This window comes from Ictalurus punctatus, chromosome 15 (assembly GCF_001660625.3).
Source record: "Ictalurus punctatus breed USDA103 chromosome 15, Coco_2.0, whole genome shotgun sequence".
NCBI lineage: Eukaryota > Metazoa > Chordata > Actinopteri > Siluriformes > Ictaluridae > Ictalurus > Ictalurus punctatus.
The window spans coordinates 18,956,614-18,972,879 of record NC_030430.2 but is presented as its reverse complement, the minus strand read 5'-3'; the positions used below and the strand labels follow the sequence as shown (position 1 = coordinate 18,972,879).

The following is a 16,266-nucleotide window of genomic DNA, read 5'->3' as shown; positions in this document are numbered from 1 at the left end:
GAGAGTGAGAGAGAGAGCGAGAGATAAAGAGAGTGAGAGAGTGTGAGAAAGGGAGAGAGACAAAGAGAGAGAGCGAGAGAGAGACAGAGAGAGAGAGTGAGACAGAGAGAGCGAGAGAGAGAGAGACAGACAGAGAGAGAGTGAGACAGAGAGAGAGAGCGAGACAGAGAGAGTGTGAGAGAGAGAGCGAGAGAGAGAGAGACAGACAGAGAGAGAGTGAGACAGAGAGAGAGAGTGAGACAGAGAGAGTGTGAGAGAGAGAGCGAGAGAGAGAGAGACAGATAGAGAGAGAGTGAGACAGAGAGAGAGAGCGAGAGAGAGAGAGAGAGAGAGAGAGAGAGAGAGAGAGAGAGAGAGAGAGAGAGAGAGAGTGAGAGTGTGTGTGTCGAGTCTCTACTAATAATGCAGCCGTGAGATTAACTGTATGTTACTATGGTTACAGTTGTTTATAGTCAGTGCATTAATTTAGAACTGTGATTTTAACACACACCTTCCAGCCAATCAGAATCGAGTATTCAGACGGACAATATTAGCATTTGTAATACTGATCATGTCTGTGATAATCAAATAAGCACAAGTGAGCAAACATATTCAAAGCAGGTCAAAGTGGTTTGCTGTAAAACTTTCATGATCACTGATGAAATAATCTACAGTAATTACTACATGTAAATAAACTCTACAGGATAAACCTATCATCATCCATATTCTGTCATAGCAGGCAATTTGAGAGAGAGAGAGACAGAGAGAGAGAGACGGAGAGAGAGACAGAGTGACAGAGAGACAGACAGAGAGAGAGAGAGAGAGCGAGAGAGAGAGAGAGAGTACTTGTGACATGTACTGTAAACAAGCATCTAAGACCACACGTGAAAGTGACTCATGTCTGATTCAAGAAGATCAGATTTTTGTGTTTACACAGCTCTTAAAAATCTGATTTGTGCTATTTCAACCTTGCATTGTAAACACAGCCTGAGGCAACAAATACAAATAACACCACACACACACACACAAACGCATACATATATACACACTCTCCCTTTCTCCGTTTTTCTTCTTCTCTCTATCACTCACACTCACTCACTCACTCACACACACACACAATCTTTGTTTGTTTTTTCTCACACACAAAGCAAGACAGTAGTATTCTCATACACACACACACACACACACACACGCCCACACACACTCACACAAACACACACGCCCACACACACTCACACAAACCCACCCACAAACACATCCACACACACACACACACCCACACACACACGCACAGTATTGCTCTCAGACACACACACAATCTTTGTTTGTTTTTTCTCACACAATGCGAGACAGTATTATTCTCATATTCACACACATACACCCATACACACACTCACACACACACACCCACACATGCACACGCACACACCCACCCACACACACACACCCACATGCTCAGGTTGTATGTCTCCCACAGCCCGAGGAAAGCTTGAGCGCTGCTGCTGACGCTACAGGTTGTGTGTTACAGTAACACAATAAGTCAGGCTGATCTCATGCTCTAACACTCAACCATGTCGAGTCAGCCAGCCGGACAAACATGGCTGTGAGCGGCTAGCGCTCAATAATCGGCTGAATGTCAGTGTACCTCGCCGCTGGTGTCCTGCCCTTTCACAAAGCTCTGCATTATTAAGCAGCCATCTTGTTTCTTGCACCTGTCTCGCGCTCCTGTGTGCCCTGCGCAGCTCGGGTGTGGGAGTGAAAATGGCATGGCGAATGCGCTGGAGGGATCCGGGATAATTAGTCGCGTGGCGTGAGACACTCGTTGTACGTATGGTGAAGAGCAGAAACATAGCGATATGGAGGAAAAATACAGTACAAGGAACAGAAATCATCAGACCAGAGCAACTTAACTGCAACCGACTTCTAATCATCTCAGATTGCTGTTTTGACATAAAAGAAATCTGTCGAGACTCTGCATCCCAGAGACCAGCAGCCGGTTATACAATACATAAACTGCTTGAAATTTATTCTTCTTTTTTTTTTTTTTTTTTTATGAAACACTGTCAGTTCTGAACTAAGGCTTTAATCTTGACAGCAGACAAGCAAGTTCTTTGTTAAAGTACTTTAAAGAGATCTGGTGGTGCTCCAGGGCTTTTAATATCAACACTACTCGGGTGATGAAATCCAAGCGTTTTGTTTGCATTGATAAAAATAGCCTTTGTGGTTTCGCTCAAATTCACTCCATTAACTTTATTTTTGTTTTCTCCACTTCTCCGCGTCAAGCTTGCCTGAGGTTTTACCTTGCATGAACAATATGGATGCTTAATCCGCAGCTTTAAGCAACTCCTAAATTTGTGGAGGCTGGAGAAATCCCTCATGGTGAAGTTTTGGCAAGAATAAAAAACGACAGGCTTTGTAGAAATGAAATATGTTTTACTTTTGCATTTATCTCAAAAAGAAGCAAAGCTACAGCCTTAAAAAAAAATAACACGTTGGTTAGCTTCAAAAGATCAGCTTTAAAGTGTTGTTTTTTTTTGTTTTTTTTTTACAGCTGGTAACTAGTCACTATGGCATGCGCTACACGTAGCTTTAACTTTAAAAACAAACAAACATTTTTCTCAACCTCATTTTCTCATAATTCCCCACAATTCCCACCCACCAGTTAGCTCTTCCCAATCACACTAGACCTACCAACCAGCCAGGAAGGGTGACGGCTAACACACTTCCTCATGATCTCCCGACAATAGCATGAAGAATTTTTACCAACAACTCGACATTCAGTGTGTGAGGAAATCGCACTTAGCAAGGTTTTAGACATCTTTAAGGTAGACTGACCATTGGTTGCAATTCGACTTACTTCAGCAGTGGGAATTCAGTGGAACATGGACTCCTCCAGCAACAAGCCAGCCGAGCTAGCGATCTGTGTCGTCACTGTCAATATGTCTGTATGTTGATTGATCAAACGTAAATACTTAATACATATACAGCATAACTTATTTAAATGTAATAAGTGCTGCTTTGTTTACTGCTGATGCTGTGAGCAGCCATGTTGATCTGGTAAATGGCACACTTATATAGCGCTTTTATCCAAAGCGCTTTACACTTTGTCTCATTCACACACACACCAATTGTAGCAGAGCTGCCATGCAAGGCGCTAAGGCATCAGGAGCAACTTGGGGTTCAGTGTCTTGCCCAAGGACACTTCGGTATGTGGAGTCACGTGGGCCAGGAATTGAACGGCCAACCCTATCCAGTAATCGACTGGATAACCCTCTCTACTACCTGAGCCACGGCCGCCCTGATCTGATATCGCTTGCCGAATTCAGAGGAACTTGAGGAGGAGTTGAGGAGACTGTCCTGAGTTCCCGAACAGGGATTCCGAGTTCAGAGGTTGTTTTCTTTGGTTTTTCCTAGCCAGAAGTACAGGAATTACAGGAAAGTACAACCTCCAGTCAAATGTAGCACTAAACTGGCTGCTTACACAACATGATCTCTGGAGGAAGACAGTCTAGGAAAGATTATAAAGTAAGCAAAAGCGTCATTTTGGTCGAATTTCAGGAGTCAAAATTTTTTTTGTTGTTTTGTTTCTTTTTGCAGGTTTGCAGGTGTTAAAGAATGTTGTTGTTTTTTTTGCAGGTTGTTTGACAGAATTTGGCCACAGTGACATCCCAAGGATTTTCTCACACCACTATACAATTGTATTACTCATACAATTTGTACATGGACATGGACAGTTCATCATGTATTCACACTCACAAGAGTCAACATTGCTGAAGAAGAAGAAGATGAAGAGGCCTTTATTGGTCACATAGACATTCCAGCACAGTGAAAATATTTTCTTCACATATCCCAGCTTGTTAGTAAGTTGGGATCAGAGCGCAGGGTCAGCCATGATACGGCACACCTGGAGCAGAGAGGGTTAAAGGCCTTGCTCAAGGGCCCAACAGTGGTAGCTTGGCAGTGCTGGGACTTGAACCCACAACCTTCTGATCAGTAACCCAGAACCTTAATTGCTGAGCCTCCACTGCCCCCACTGTCTGTTTCTTATAAAAGTTTGCAACAGAAAACGGTTTGAAGTTTTTCACTTTTACGCATTTATCTCAATGGGTTCATTCTAACACAAAAATACAGTGGTTTGTATAAATCATAGTGTGCTGTTTCCAAAGGGAACTTAAAAGAACAGCAGCCTTTAGCGGTTACTACACACCAAACTGGAGTGATATCAGTGTCACTTGCTAATGCACTCTCACAAACAAATATAATTAAAGAGTACATATTTTGTACCTTTAGTATATATTATTCTTTTCTTTTTTCTTTATTAAACATAATTGAATTGAAGGCACATAATTGCACCAGGAGGACCATTTCACTTTAAAAGTACACCCCATGCACCTTCCCTGGTAAAACAAACACGCAATGTATCCTTGATAGAAACACCTCAGCAATGAAAAGTACAGTTTGGTACCTTTATTTCCGAGAGTGTGTGAACCACATGGTACACTTGTTTGTCATGCATAAACAAATCCACCTACTGGCATGTCATGTATAACGGCATCGGCGTGCGTACTGTTCTATTTTATACACGAAGCAGAGAATCATACACATTCTGACATCTATTATAGATTAGGCATAGGGAGGATCAAGAGAACACATATAGTGTATACTGAAGAGAGTATATCAAACACAGACATGATACCTGAGGTTTATTTATTTATTTAGCTATTTAGCTATTTTTAGAGACTATGCAAACATTTCTAGCATGTATACGGCTCAGGAGAATGAGTAGGGAGTGTGTGATGGCAGGGTGTGAGGCTAAAAATTTATGTAAGGCCAAAGAGCTGCGATGTCAAATCTGGGAACATGGTGAGGACAGATGCACGTGTGTATAAACACACACATACACGCACACACACACACACACATACACACACACACACAAACCAGTTGACAGACGGAGGAGGAGCTGTCCCATCTTGCACATCAAACAGCTGCTCGTCTGCACTGCCAACATCACTCACAATCCCAACTTCAAACACACACACACACACACTTACACATACACACACACAGACACACTCACACACACAGACACACTCACACACACAGCCACACATTCACAGACACACACACACTCACTCACACAAACACACACAGACACACATTCATAGACACACACATACTCATGCAAAAAAACACACACACTCACACACACACACACACACACACACACACACACACACACACACACACACACACACACTCAGACCCAGTGCTCTTCACTCAGTCAGTTATAACCTACACTCGAACTTATTTTAGGCCATGGATGCTTCTGGACTGATATTCCTAAGAACTTAATGTCAGCCAGTCAAAACAGCATTTAAAATTTAACAGCTTGGGAAAAATACGAGGCTCAAAAAGAACAAACAATCAATCACTGACCGGTCAAAATCCATTTCCACACTACAAAAACAAATCAACACTACATTCCGGAAACTGAAACCCTGCGATGCCCTGAACCAGCATTACAGAACATCCATACGTCAATGTATTTAGATGTTTTTATTTAAAATAAAAAAAAGTACGCTAGAACAGAACCAGGCTCACGGTTATACTGTAACATCACTGATCAGGCCGTTTATCCCACCTCTGGATTTTACAGTCAAATAATGTACGTAAGGTCAGGAGTCATGCTGAACTCTTTTGGCACAAAAGATCGCTCACTTCCTTCTCCCAGATACGCCTCTGAATCAATACAGAATCACCAAGAAACACGAAGCGAAAACCTGGCGTTTTTCAGAATTCATTGCAAACGTCAAGGCTTTAAATATTATCTGAAATCAATGCTCCTTTGGAGCTAGTGAAACCCAATCTGGCAGAAAAAAAAGACGGCGTGGTAACACACTTACGTCTCCCGTTTTGCCAGTTAAATCAGTGCAATTGAGGTTAAACTCATACATGATTCAGTGGTGCGATGTTAGCACTGATAAATATACATCACGTTCTCCTGTCCAGGCAGGGGGGATAGGCTTAAGGTGCTCCATGGCAGGTCTGGATAAACAAAATATGGCTATGAATAAATAAATGGGCGGAGGAGAACCCACCCTGGGGTCTACAAAGCAGGAATCTGCTTTAGCCTCGGGCCATTTCTGGCCAGTCCAGCAGCTATGAGCCGCACAGAGGAGGTGAGGAGCCGACCGAGTTCGACGCCTCCTCATCAATTACCCTGAAGATGATTCGTCTGCGCTTCTTTTCTCAGCTGTAGGTGTTAAGAGGTTCCGAAAACGCACACGGATAGTAATATAGGTTGTAAAATGCTTTTTATGCGCTTGTGAAATTGCGATAATCGTTTAACAAGTTTTCGGTCCCACGCTTCTCGCTGTCAAACTCAATCAGGTCTAATTGTCAAAGTGGGAGCAGCGGTGTGAGGGTGGGTGCAAGACTGAGTAAATGAGAGCGTTCGTCTCTGTGGATTAGCGCGTATGTGTTAATGAGCTCGAGGCTCACAGGACACACGTGGGTACGCAATATAGCAGGGTATATGATAGAGCAGCTGCTTTGTTTAATGCATACACACGTTTCTGCACGAGAAGGCGGCTTTCGCAGCTTTCTCGGCTCTTGCTATCAGTCAAGGAGAAACTGAGGGAGAGAGAGAGAGAGAGACATAGAGAGAGAGAGAGAGAGAGCTAGAGAGAGAGATAGAGAGACAGAGAGAGAGGGAGATAGATAGAGAGAGACATACATAGAGATAGAGAGAGAGACACATAGAGAGAGAGCGAGATAGAGAGCGAGATAGAGAGAGAGAGAACAAGAGCGAGAGCGAGCTCTGTTAAAGCATGATTAATCAGAACACTCTCCGGACTTATGAGTCATTTCATTATCTGATATAGTGGAGCTCTCCTTTCCACTCCACACACACACACACACACACACACAATACCGAGGCTCTGGCGCAGGCTATTGACCCTCAACAAGGCTCTGCCAGCCAGCCCGACAAATGAGGTGGTGTTTCAGCCCCAGATATATTAAAATCTTAATTATCCTCATCTCCAAGGCTACACCTCGGCTCTCTAACGCAGGATTTGATGGAGAAGGAGAGCGAAGGAATTACTTTTGATAAGTGTTAAACAAGAGATGTGGAGTGATTGCATCAGTTAGGGGAACCACTGGGACAAACACAGAGTCTGTGTGTGTGTGCGTGTGTGTGTGTGTGTGTGTGTGTGTGTACCTGTTGAACTGATAATAAGCCTTTAACATCCCGGCTCCCTCGACAGCCATTCCCACATTCAAGCCGTCTATTTTCCGTGAGTGAGAACGTTTGTTGTGGACCTGTTAGAAGCTAAGCATGCTGGGTAATACTGCTAATGCTTCCCCTAAGCCCTCCTGGCATGTGTAGAAAGAGAAAATTCTCTGCTGAAAGCACAGGGATGGCGCAGTGGCTCGTGTTAAAGAACGAGACACGATGTGAAGGAAGAATGTTTGAAATGAGTGAGGAGAGGCCTATCTTCTCCTCATCGCTCTTATTACACAGACCTTCCTTATCGAAACAGTTCTAGTCAGGATCTCGTACAGTTCCACCAACAAGCCTGGCGATGGTTCAGGAAATAGCATTATGTAATCAGATACGTGCGTTTGTTAACGTACGGCATCAAAAACAGCAAAAAGACAAGTTGTACTGTATAGTACAGCTGACTTTTGGACCGCACTGTATGTTAACATTGCACCTGTTGTTTAATTTGTTACAGGTGCTTCTCCTCAAACACACTTTTCCTCCGAAACCTCTTCTGCACTTTACAGGTTTTAACGGTGGTCATGAAAATGACTCGAGTTGCTCTTCATACGTGGGAGCTTCTTAATGCATGAAGTCAAAATATTAACTCTAAAGGATTTGACATATGTACTTCTGGTTTTGAGGACATATATTTACCCCCCAATGTCAAATACGTCAGCACCTATACATAGAGATACCTTCATAGATAAAGATTATGCAAGATTTTAGCACTTTATTCAAGGTGTGTAGATGCTTAGAGAAAGTTTTTTTTTTTTTTTTAACGTTAGCACTTTCAATGGAGCTTCAGTGCAACAGCTGTCCAACTGTTTCCTGCACGAACCACTGGTTTACTCTTGCAAACTTTCATTGAACTCATTTCTGAAAAGAATCTTTCGACTCCCCTGTATGGTTGAGCTGTTGTTACGGCAACGAACAGATGCTGCAACTTTCCCCGTTACTGTTCCTTCTAAAGGTGATGATTTGTCGCCTTCTGGAGTGTATTAGAGCTGCTTATTTGCCAGGACATGCTTATGTACACACTCTGTAAGTGATGACCTTTGAGCGAGTCTCTCTGAGGTTCACGGTCGTGTTACTGAGCAGCTGATATCTGGCCTGAGAGCGCAATGCCATATGTGTACGCTGAAGTGGAAGCGCTTATTTTTTGAGAATTTTAACCCTGCTTTCACACTACAACAAACATGGTACAGCTGTAGCTCCAGGTTTGTCTCTCGTGGCCATGTAGTGAGAGTTAATCCTGTTGTTTGTAAGAGAGCACTTTCCATCTGTTTTTCAAATTCCCAATAGATCTAGTAGCTTGCATGGTGCTTATTATAAATGGGGTTTTTTTTCCATTTCTGTGTGCCAATCATGTACCCACACCACATGATTAGTCTAAGGCCAGTCATTTGGATTTGTCATAAGCAATATGCATAAAATTGTGGAAAATCTCGATTAAGAGGCATGATGTTCATCATGCCTCTTGTTCCTGCTGATGAAATTAAAGTTTGGTGTCACCAATTTAAATAAGAAATGAATGGTGGCTTATGGCATTGTTGCTTGATAGTATGAAGGTAATTATTATAAACACCTACATTCAGAATTAAAATGTGGAAATCTCAGAGAAAAAGTACAATATGGTATGATGGAGTTGCCATCGCAACTCTCGACAGCAGTTTGGTTCAAGTCTGAGCTTGGCTCAGAATCTGTCAGGGGAGCACATTCTCCCCGTCTCCATATGGGTTTCCTTCAGGTTCTCCGGTTTCCTCCAACCTCCCAAAAAAACCCGCCTACTCTAAATTGAATGAGTGTGTGAATGTGAGTGTGGGTGACCTAAGACCTGTTATGAGTGACCTGTTCTGGATCCATCATGACCCTGGCCAGGATAACAGGGCTACTGAAGATGAATGAATGAATGAATGAATAAATTATCTAGTGCACTCCTGGTCATCTAGATACCAGATTATGACATTTTCTATACACACAGCACCAGGATAAAGTGATGGAATAAAGACAGAAGAAACACATGATCGATGGACGAGCTGGCTCATGGCATACTGGGTTGCCTTGTTTCTGTCAGACAAACGTTATTGCAATTATGTTCTTATTCAGACCACTCTGTTCGAATAGAATAAGGAGGTTATGTGATGTATGGCTTATTCTGGACTACTACAGTCGAGGTACAATATGAACATTGATTTTAACATGAAAGTGAAGGCCATTCAAGGAAAAAGAGTGCAGGATTAGAGCTAATACTGTCTGTTAGTATAACAATCCCTGACCTGCTCTAGATATGAGGACCACCTAATCCTGTGCGGAAAAGCATCGTCATTTGCTATGAAGCACAACATGCTGTGGTGGTTAGCAAAGGAAGCAAAAAAAGGAAGTAAAAAAGAAACCCCTAAAACTGAGCTACAGTAGAAGTCTCTCAATATTTGGGGACCCAAGAACTCGGTAGAGTATAACCTGAATGCCTGACAGGTGCGGACTGGTCATTGGGAAGTTCAGGAACTTTCCCGGTGGGCTGGTCTTATGAGAGCCAGACTTTTTCCTCAACCACGGCACTACATAGCCTATATACATATATTCAATAGGGCATATTAGGTGTAGTGACACCTCTAAGTCCAATTAGGTGTCAGGTGACCATTATATTAATTCAACTTTGAGTTTTTGCTTTCTGTACACACAAACATGGGGAGGAAAACCTTTAGAAATAAAAAATATTTAATCGTTTTACATATTAGCTTAACACAAACAATACAAATGAACAGATTGTGTGTGTTTTTTTTTTTTTTTAATTAATGACTCGTTGATCGACAATCATGTTGTGTCAGTTCACATTTGGTATATCAAATCGGGACCGCTTGACAGCACATTCCCAGGCTGCTTCTTGTTGCCAGTCCGCTCCTGATGCCTGGTGCGCTGTTTAAATTTTTCAAAATGCTAAAGGTCATCAGCAGTGGTCCACTGCCAGTGGAGGTTTTACAGCTAATCTTCATAAACCTCCCCTCTTCCCTTGAATGTTTCATTTTAAAGCATTAAAAATAATCTATGTTGGATAATAAATTTTTTAATGTTTTTAATGCCCAAGAAACTACTAAAAAGACCTAGGATGCTTTTTCTTCATAAATAATGCAAAGCACTATGAATATGCATGCAATGCAAATGTCCACATGCCAGATTAACTCCACCCCTTCCATGCGCTACCCTTCTTACTTTATACTTTTAAATGCAGAATCGTATATTATTACAAAAAGGGAAGGCATTGGGAACAAGGCAAGGCCACAGCGGGAAAATCTGATCCTGTAAGTTTGAACTTGGGACAAATGTTAACTAAAATTGGGGAACTGCTTTTATAAGCTATGCTATGATATTAATTAATAATTAACAGTATTGTACATTTAAGTGCTTATGTTTAAAGCGGTGGTCTAGATCAGTGGTTTTCAAAGTGGGGGGCCGCCAGGGGGCGCCCGGGGGGCCTCAACAATTTGGTGTGAAAAATAAATAAATACATGATTTATTCTTTCTCACTCTCTCTCACACACACACACACACACACACACACACACACACACACACACAATCAATTCCTAATGTAATGTAATGTAAAGATGTAAGATGTAATTATTAATAAAAAGGGGGATATATTCAGAAGTCTGTATTTTAATGTGTTTTAAAGACTTCTTGCAAAAGGGGGTCAAATGTTAATGCCATTTGGGGGGCCTTGCCCTGGAAAATTTTGGGAAGCCCTGGTCTAGATGCAAAGCAGGTCATTTGCATAATCTGACATGTGCGTCAAAAGATCATCTTATGTACCTGTGTAACAAAACTCCATATACGTGCTGATTTCCTGCACAGATATTGACATAACCTTTAGACTTAAGTCTCTGATTGAACTTGGCAACTCCGAATATGGCCCAATATGCGCATACTGAACATCCTTCCGAAACACTTACTATTGTTTGTCTTTACTCTTCTACACCTGTATCCTGTAGTTATTTATAATCCCACTAGAAGAAGAAGATGGTTCCTCTCAAGCTTTCCTTGACACTGTCACCTCTGACTTGCTCATTAATGATCTAAATCTACATCCAGATTTCTTAAAAGCTGCTTTGTGACAAAGTCTATTGTTAAAAGACCTCCTCAAATAAAATGTAACTGAATTCAATAGACGCAAGAAGCAACAAAGTCTTTCCATAACTGACCTCATATAAGAATAGACAAAAGGACATAAGACATCAGACAGAGATACCGCTGCCTCCATCTCTCTACCTTTAAGAACATTCCTCACCCAGTCCTTAACCGATGCAATGCCTGAAAAAATGTCGCGCACAGAAAAAAAGAGCAGACCCAACGACTATACATAAAAAAACAAACAATTCTGATGTGTTTTTCTATACACTATATACAACTACAGAGAAGCAGGTCTGCTGTCTATATGTGGCAGTCTCCCAAGAGTTATGTAAAATATACATTAACACAGCTCCAGCAAGTGTGTGAAGTAGGAAGGATGGCGCAAAAATACACTGCAGGAAGCATACGGGGGGTAGAGTGGCAGGTAGGAATTGAAGAACTTCAGTAAAATGTTACAGGATTGTAAGAAAAAACTGCCTCTGTTGCTCAGATAGAAGGCAGAGGCACTCAGAGGTGCACAGAAAAACTCCTGCACAGATGCACAAACGCCTACTGAGGTACATGTAAAGAGAGGAAGGCTTTTACCTGCAGCAACCAGTAGCACCTGCGGTGGAAGGTGGGGATGATGGAGGAGTGCACGTAACAGCCATAGAGACACTGGGGAAAGAAATATCACAGAGAGAGAGAGAGAGAGAGAACACACAGTTAGTACCGAGCAGAGAATTTGACCTAACAACCAATAGGATTATTTCTTGGCAAAAATCACAAATCCGATTCTTAATCAGATTCTGTCAGTACCCTTGAATTGAAAATTAGTGTTTCAGAACTGTTCGTACCTGTCCCTTAGTGTTATGGACACAAAAACCATAGTATAATCTAAGAAGAAGAAAATTCAAGAAAAATAGTTCTGGAGATGTTCTCGTTTTAATTTGATAGTTTGTCACTTCCAGGAAAACAATGAACATTTTTTCATTTTTTGGGGTGAGTCTTGCTGTACAGTAGCAGCTCGTCAATGTGTTTTTGGCTGTGCATCTTCCTGAACACTATTCCCTTCACTAACCCTACCATGATCGAGAAAAATGGTTGGAGTTGATTCATTTCAAAGAGGGTGGAATTTGTGCACGTTGGAATTTGGCAATTTCGAATACATAATATAATTTTTCCTACCATGTAGACCGTGTGTGTCAGCTGCTGCACTGTGATGACATTGTCCCTCTCTTTTCAAATAGAATGTGCATAAATGGAAAAACCCCAGGTTTTCTCTCCCTCTGTATTTTCTTTTTGCTGGGGAGAGGCGGAGCTTAGTCTGCCTTTTATCCAGCTGTCAGTGCAGACAGTGTTGCCAACTTAACGACTTTTCAGACCCATTTAGTGACTTTTTTTTTGCAAAAAATAAACAGCACCCAGCGACAAATCTAGCGGCTTTTTGGAGAAACATTAGCAACTTTCCAAATGTCACCAGTCCTGTCCTACAAGCGCGAGGTCTTGCTTTCCTGCTGCACTCACGCCTCTCTCTGCGTCTGCTCTGTTTAGTGAGTGTCTGAGAGCCGGAGACTTAACAATGTCTTGGATAATGAGTTGCGCCCTTCGTCCCAATTTATATCATTCATATGCGAATGTCTATCTATCTATCCATCTATCTATCTATCTATCAAAAACAGATTATAGATTAGGTATGTGTACATATATATATATATATATATATATGATGAGGGGCGTGCCACATGATAGGGGATGCTTGGAGGGGCTTTAGTTTCAAAAGGTTGAGAACCTCTGGTCTACAACATCGTCCAAGTTAAATCTGACACAGTTTAAAAGTCTCTTGCTAAACTCTTCACTACTTTCCATATTTAGCTAGCTTTCTAAACTACTGTCTGGTGTGTTTAGATTCAGCGGGGTTGTGGTGTATCTTGAAGGCTATTGGCTGCTGTGTAAATCACTCAAGCACTTCAACACGCCATCACTCTGTCTTCCTGTTTCAAAAGGAAATACATCAAGGAACAGAATCAAACCATGGCTCTCAAGCCATTTCATGGGGACTTCAAATCTGCAACTGTGATTGTCGCCTAAGGTTTGAGACAACAATCCTCATACTACAACTACAAATCCTATGTATTGTTCGTCTTGCAATTCATAAAATCACAATTTACATCCTTACACCTTTTATGTGACAGTACATTCATAAATCACTGAATCGCTTACGCTGCAACTTAAGGTTACAAATTAAGGTTGGGCTTCTCTGTATTGTAACACTTTGAAAGCTGAAATCCAAGTGAATTGCTCCAGACAGCTGAAGGGACAGGGCTAAAATGAAAATTTATACGAGTCTCCGCTACAAACTGTCAAAACTTTGCAAGTCTTTACATCATACATATCTGATGGAGGGCTAGCAAACCACAACATGAGAAAGGCAGCTGAGGGCTTTGGTGGTTTGCTCTTCTTCTTCTATGCTGTTTGGGAGCACTTAAGCTGGGGAGCTTTGGCCTTTCAGGAATAAATCAAATCTACAATTCTGTGGTTACATCAACTCCACAATGTGCGATGGAAAAAGAATGGGGGAAAAAAAACAGTGTCTGAACACAAGACAGTATACACAATACTGCCCCCCCCCCCCCCCCCCCCCCCCCCCAAATAAGTTCTAAATAAGTGGAGGGGTCTGAGGGCAGAGTTGCACTTCCTCAACAAGCTGATGCAGAGAACTGAGAATGGATATGCACACCATGTAACAGAATATCTGGTTGTATTATGCATTTTGCAGTCAAATGGGTCACATGTGATCGCTGTATTGTGTGTAATATACAGATCAGCTCTTAACACTTGACACCATATTCTTAGCTTGTTTCTTGTTGTTCTCCACAAAAGATGGTTGCAGCATTGGGAATTGTAATTTTGAATGTTAGAGATCATGAGCCATGTGTGTTAATCTGGTTAAAATGCTTCTAAGACATCCTGCAGTAGCTAGAGTGGTGCATTTACACCAGTATTTTAATGTGGATAATCTCTATCTGGAATACAGATCAAACTGAATATGAATTCATTATTCAGATAAGGTGTTATAAACAGATATGAATAACAGGCGCACTATCAATTTTTTCCCCATTTGTCAATTTTGTCCAGTGGTTCATGGTTGTGGCAGATCTCCAGAGCCAAGCTCGAGCGGATCCTCCTGGCCTTGATCTTCCTCATGTGACTAAATTTATTATTATTATTATTATTACTCTATTTTATTTTATTTTTTCAAATGTTTTTCATCAATCTAGGAACTGTAATTAATTTGGTGTTATATACTGTGTTAATGAAAATGACTTTTTTTTCTAGCAGTCCTGTTTTTGCATGGGCAAATGGTAAGGTTAATATGTAAATTAATATATAAACAAACAAACAAACAAAAACATTTTCAGTTTAGAACACACCTACTTGCAATTGTGCTAAACAGATACAGATAGTGGCATTGCATTACACCATTAATCCGGATTGAACCCTTTGAATCCGGACACATGAAACTAGGTAACTAGGTCTAAATGGGGCCAAAATTTTCAGCCTATCATTGGGAAACTGTAAACTCAAATCCCAATGCCATAGCCATCCATAGCCAGGAGTCCAAGAGAGCTTAACTGGCCCCATCTCTGAATTAGTGGCATTTCTTTCCCTCACTGTTGATTAGTGTGGTGTAGACCAATCACAGGTGTCTGTTTAGTTTCTCTTCCACTGATCTGGAATGAACAGTACAGTAGTTGCAAAATGTAGCAGCTGGCTTTACGTGTCTCAGACGAAGCACATGTTTAGCCCTCACCCTTCCAGCTCAGTAGTTGTTGTGCAATAGAGAGAGACCTAGATAATGGGGTGGGAATTGGTAATGACTAAATTGGGTGGAAATTGGGGAAAAAAGAGCGCAACCAAACAGCAAAGCAAGTGTGTTGGAATAATCAGTCATTTGCCGGCATTAAACAGCCCTGATTAATTATACCAATGCACCCTAGCACAGCAAGTCAGGCTGAGTTAGCAAGACAAGGCCAGCACAGATTAAGACCGCAGGCACCCATATCAGTAAGTAGTCACTCTCTCTCTCCATCATCCTTAAACAAACAAACGAGTTTGTTCGAGTCTGTGTCTGAGGTTACAGATGGTACATCTCTGCAGGAAACAGCCATGGCGCCGAGGACAATGTGTGCGTTGGTCTGCATGTGGTAAGTCACTATGGGCTGTAGTAAACAGCAATGATGCACTGATGCAATGAATCTCTGTTTATGTAGACTTGGATCTAAATGCTTATGTCATCTTGGCACTATGCCAAAGGTTCTCAACCTTTTTTGAATAATGTCTGCATATACAGGACCAAAATTCAGGCTTGTGCGGCGCACTGCAGTTTATCAAAGTCAGAAGATGTATTTATCATTGACTACGTTACATGGACAGCAGTAATCTAATTATTCTGATTACCTTATTCTGAATAAGACAGAAAATATTGTGGTTAAGGTGTTTACATGAGTCGCTTTTAGAATATTCCTTTCATGTTCCTGTTTTACATGTTATAGAACATAGATCGATTAACGGCACACGTCATTACGTCACCGCTACATGTTGTCCGACGTTCCCTTCAGAATTTCACGTATCGACATACAGTTCGTCTTCGTTATTGGACCATATACAGTTTTGGGTGTTTTTATTTTTAACTTCATGAAAGCTTCAAGTGCAGTTAATTATTTGTCATGCTGTACGTGCAAATAGGCGACTGGGCTGCGTCCGAAACCGCGTACTTACCTACTATATAGTAGCCGAAACACATGTATTTCGCCTATTATATACATGGGGTGGCTGTGGCTCAGGTGATAGAGTGTGTTGTCCACTAATCGTAGGGTTGGCGGTTTGATTCCCGGCCCACGTGACTC

At 41.6% G+C, this 16,266-nt stretch overlaps 1 protein-coding gene across 11 annotated transcripts in view; it reads right to left on the bottom strand.

Moving 5' to 3' along the window:
* Positions 1–16,266, bottom strand: part of camta1a (calmodulin binding transcription activator 1a) — a 439,144-nt gene that overhangs the window by 92,411 nt on the left and 330,467 nt on the right. For all 11 annotated transcript variants that reach the window (XM_017488154.3, XM_053686534.1, XM_047160515.2 and 8 more), the window contains one exon: positions 11,963–12,034. In XM_017488154.3, the coding sequence (XP_017343643.3) occupies positions 11,963–12,034 (72 nt within the window). The remainder of the gene's footprint in view (positions 1–11,962; positions 12,035–16,266) is intronic.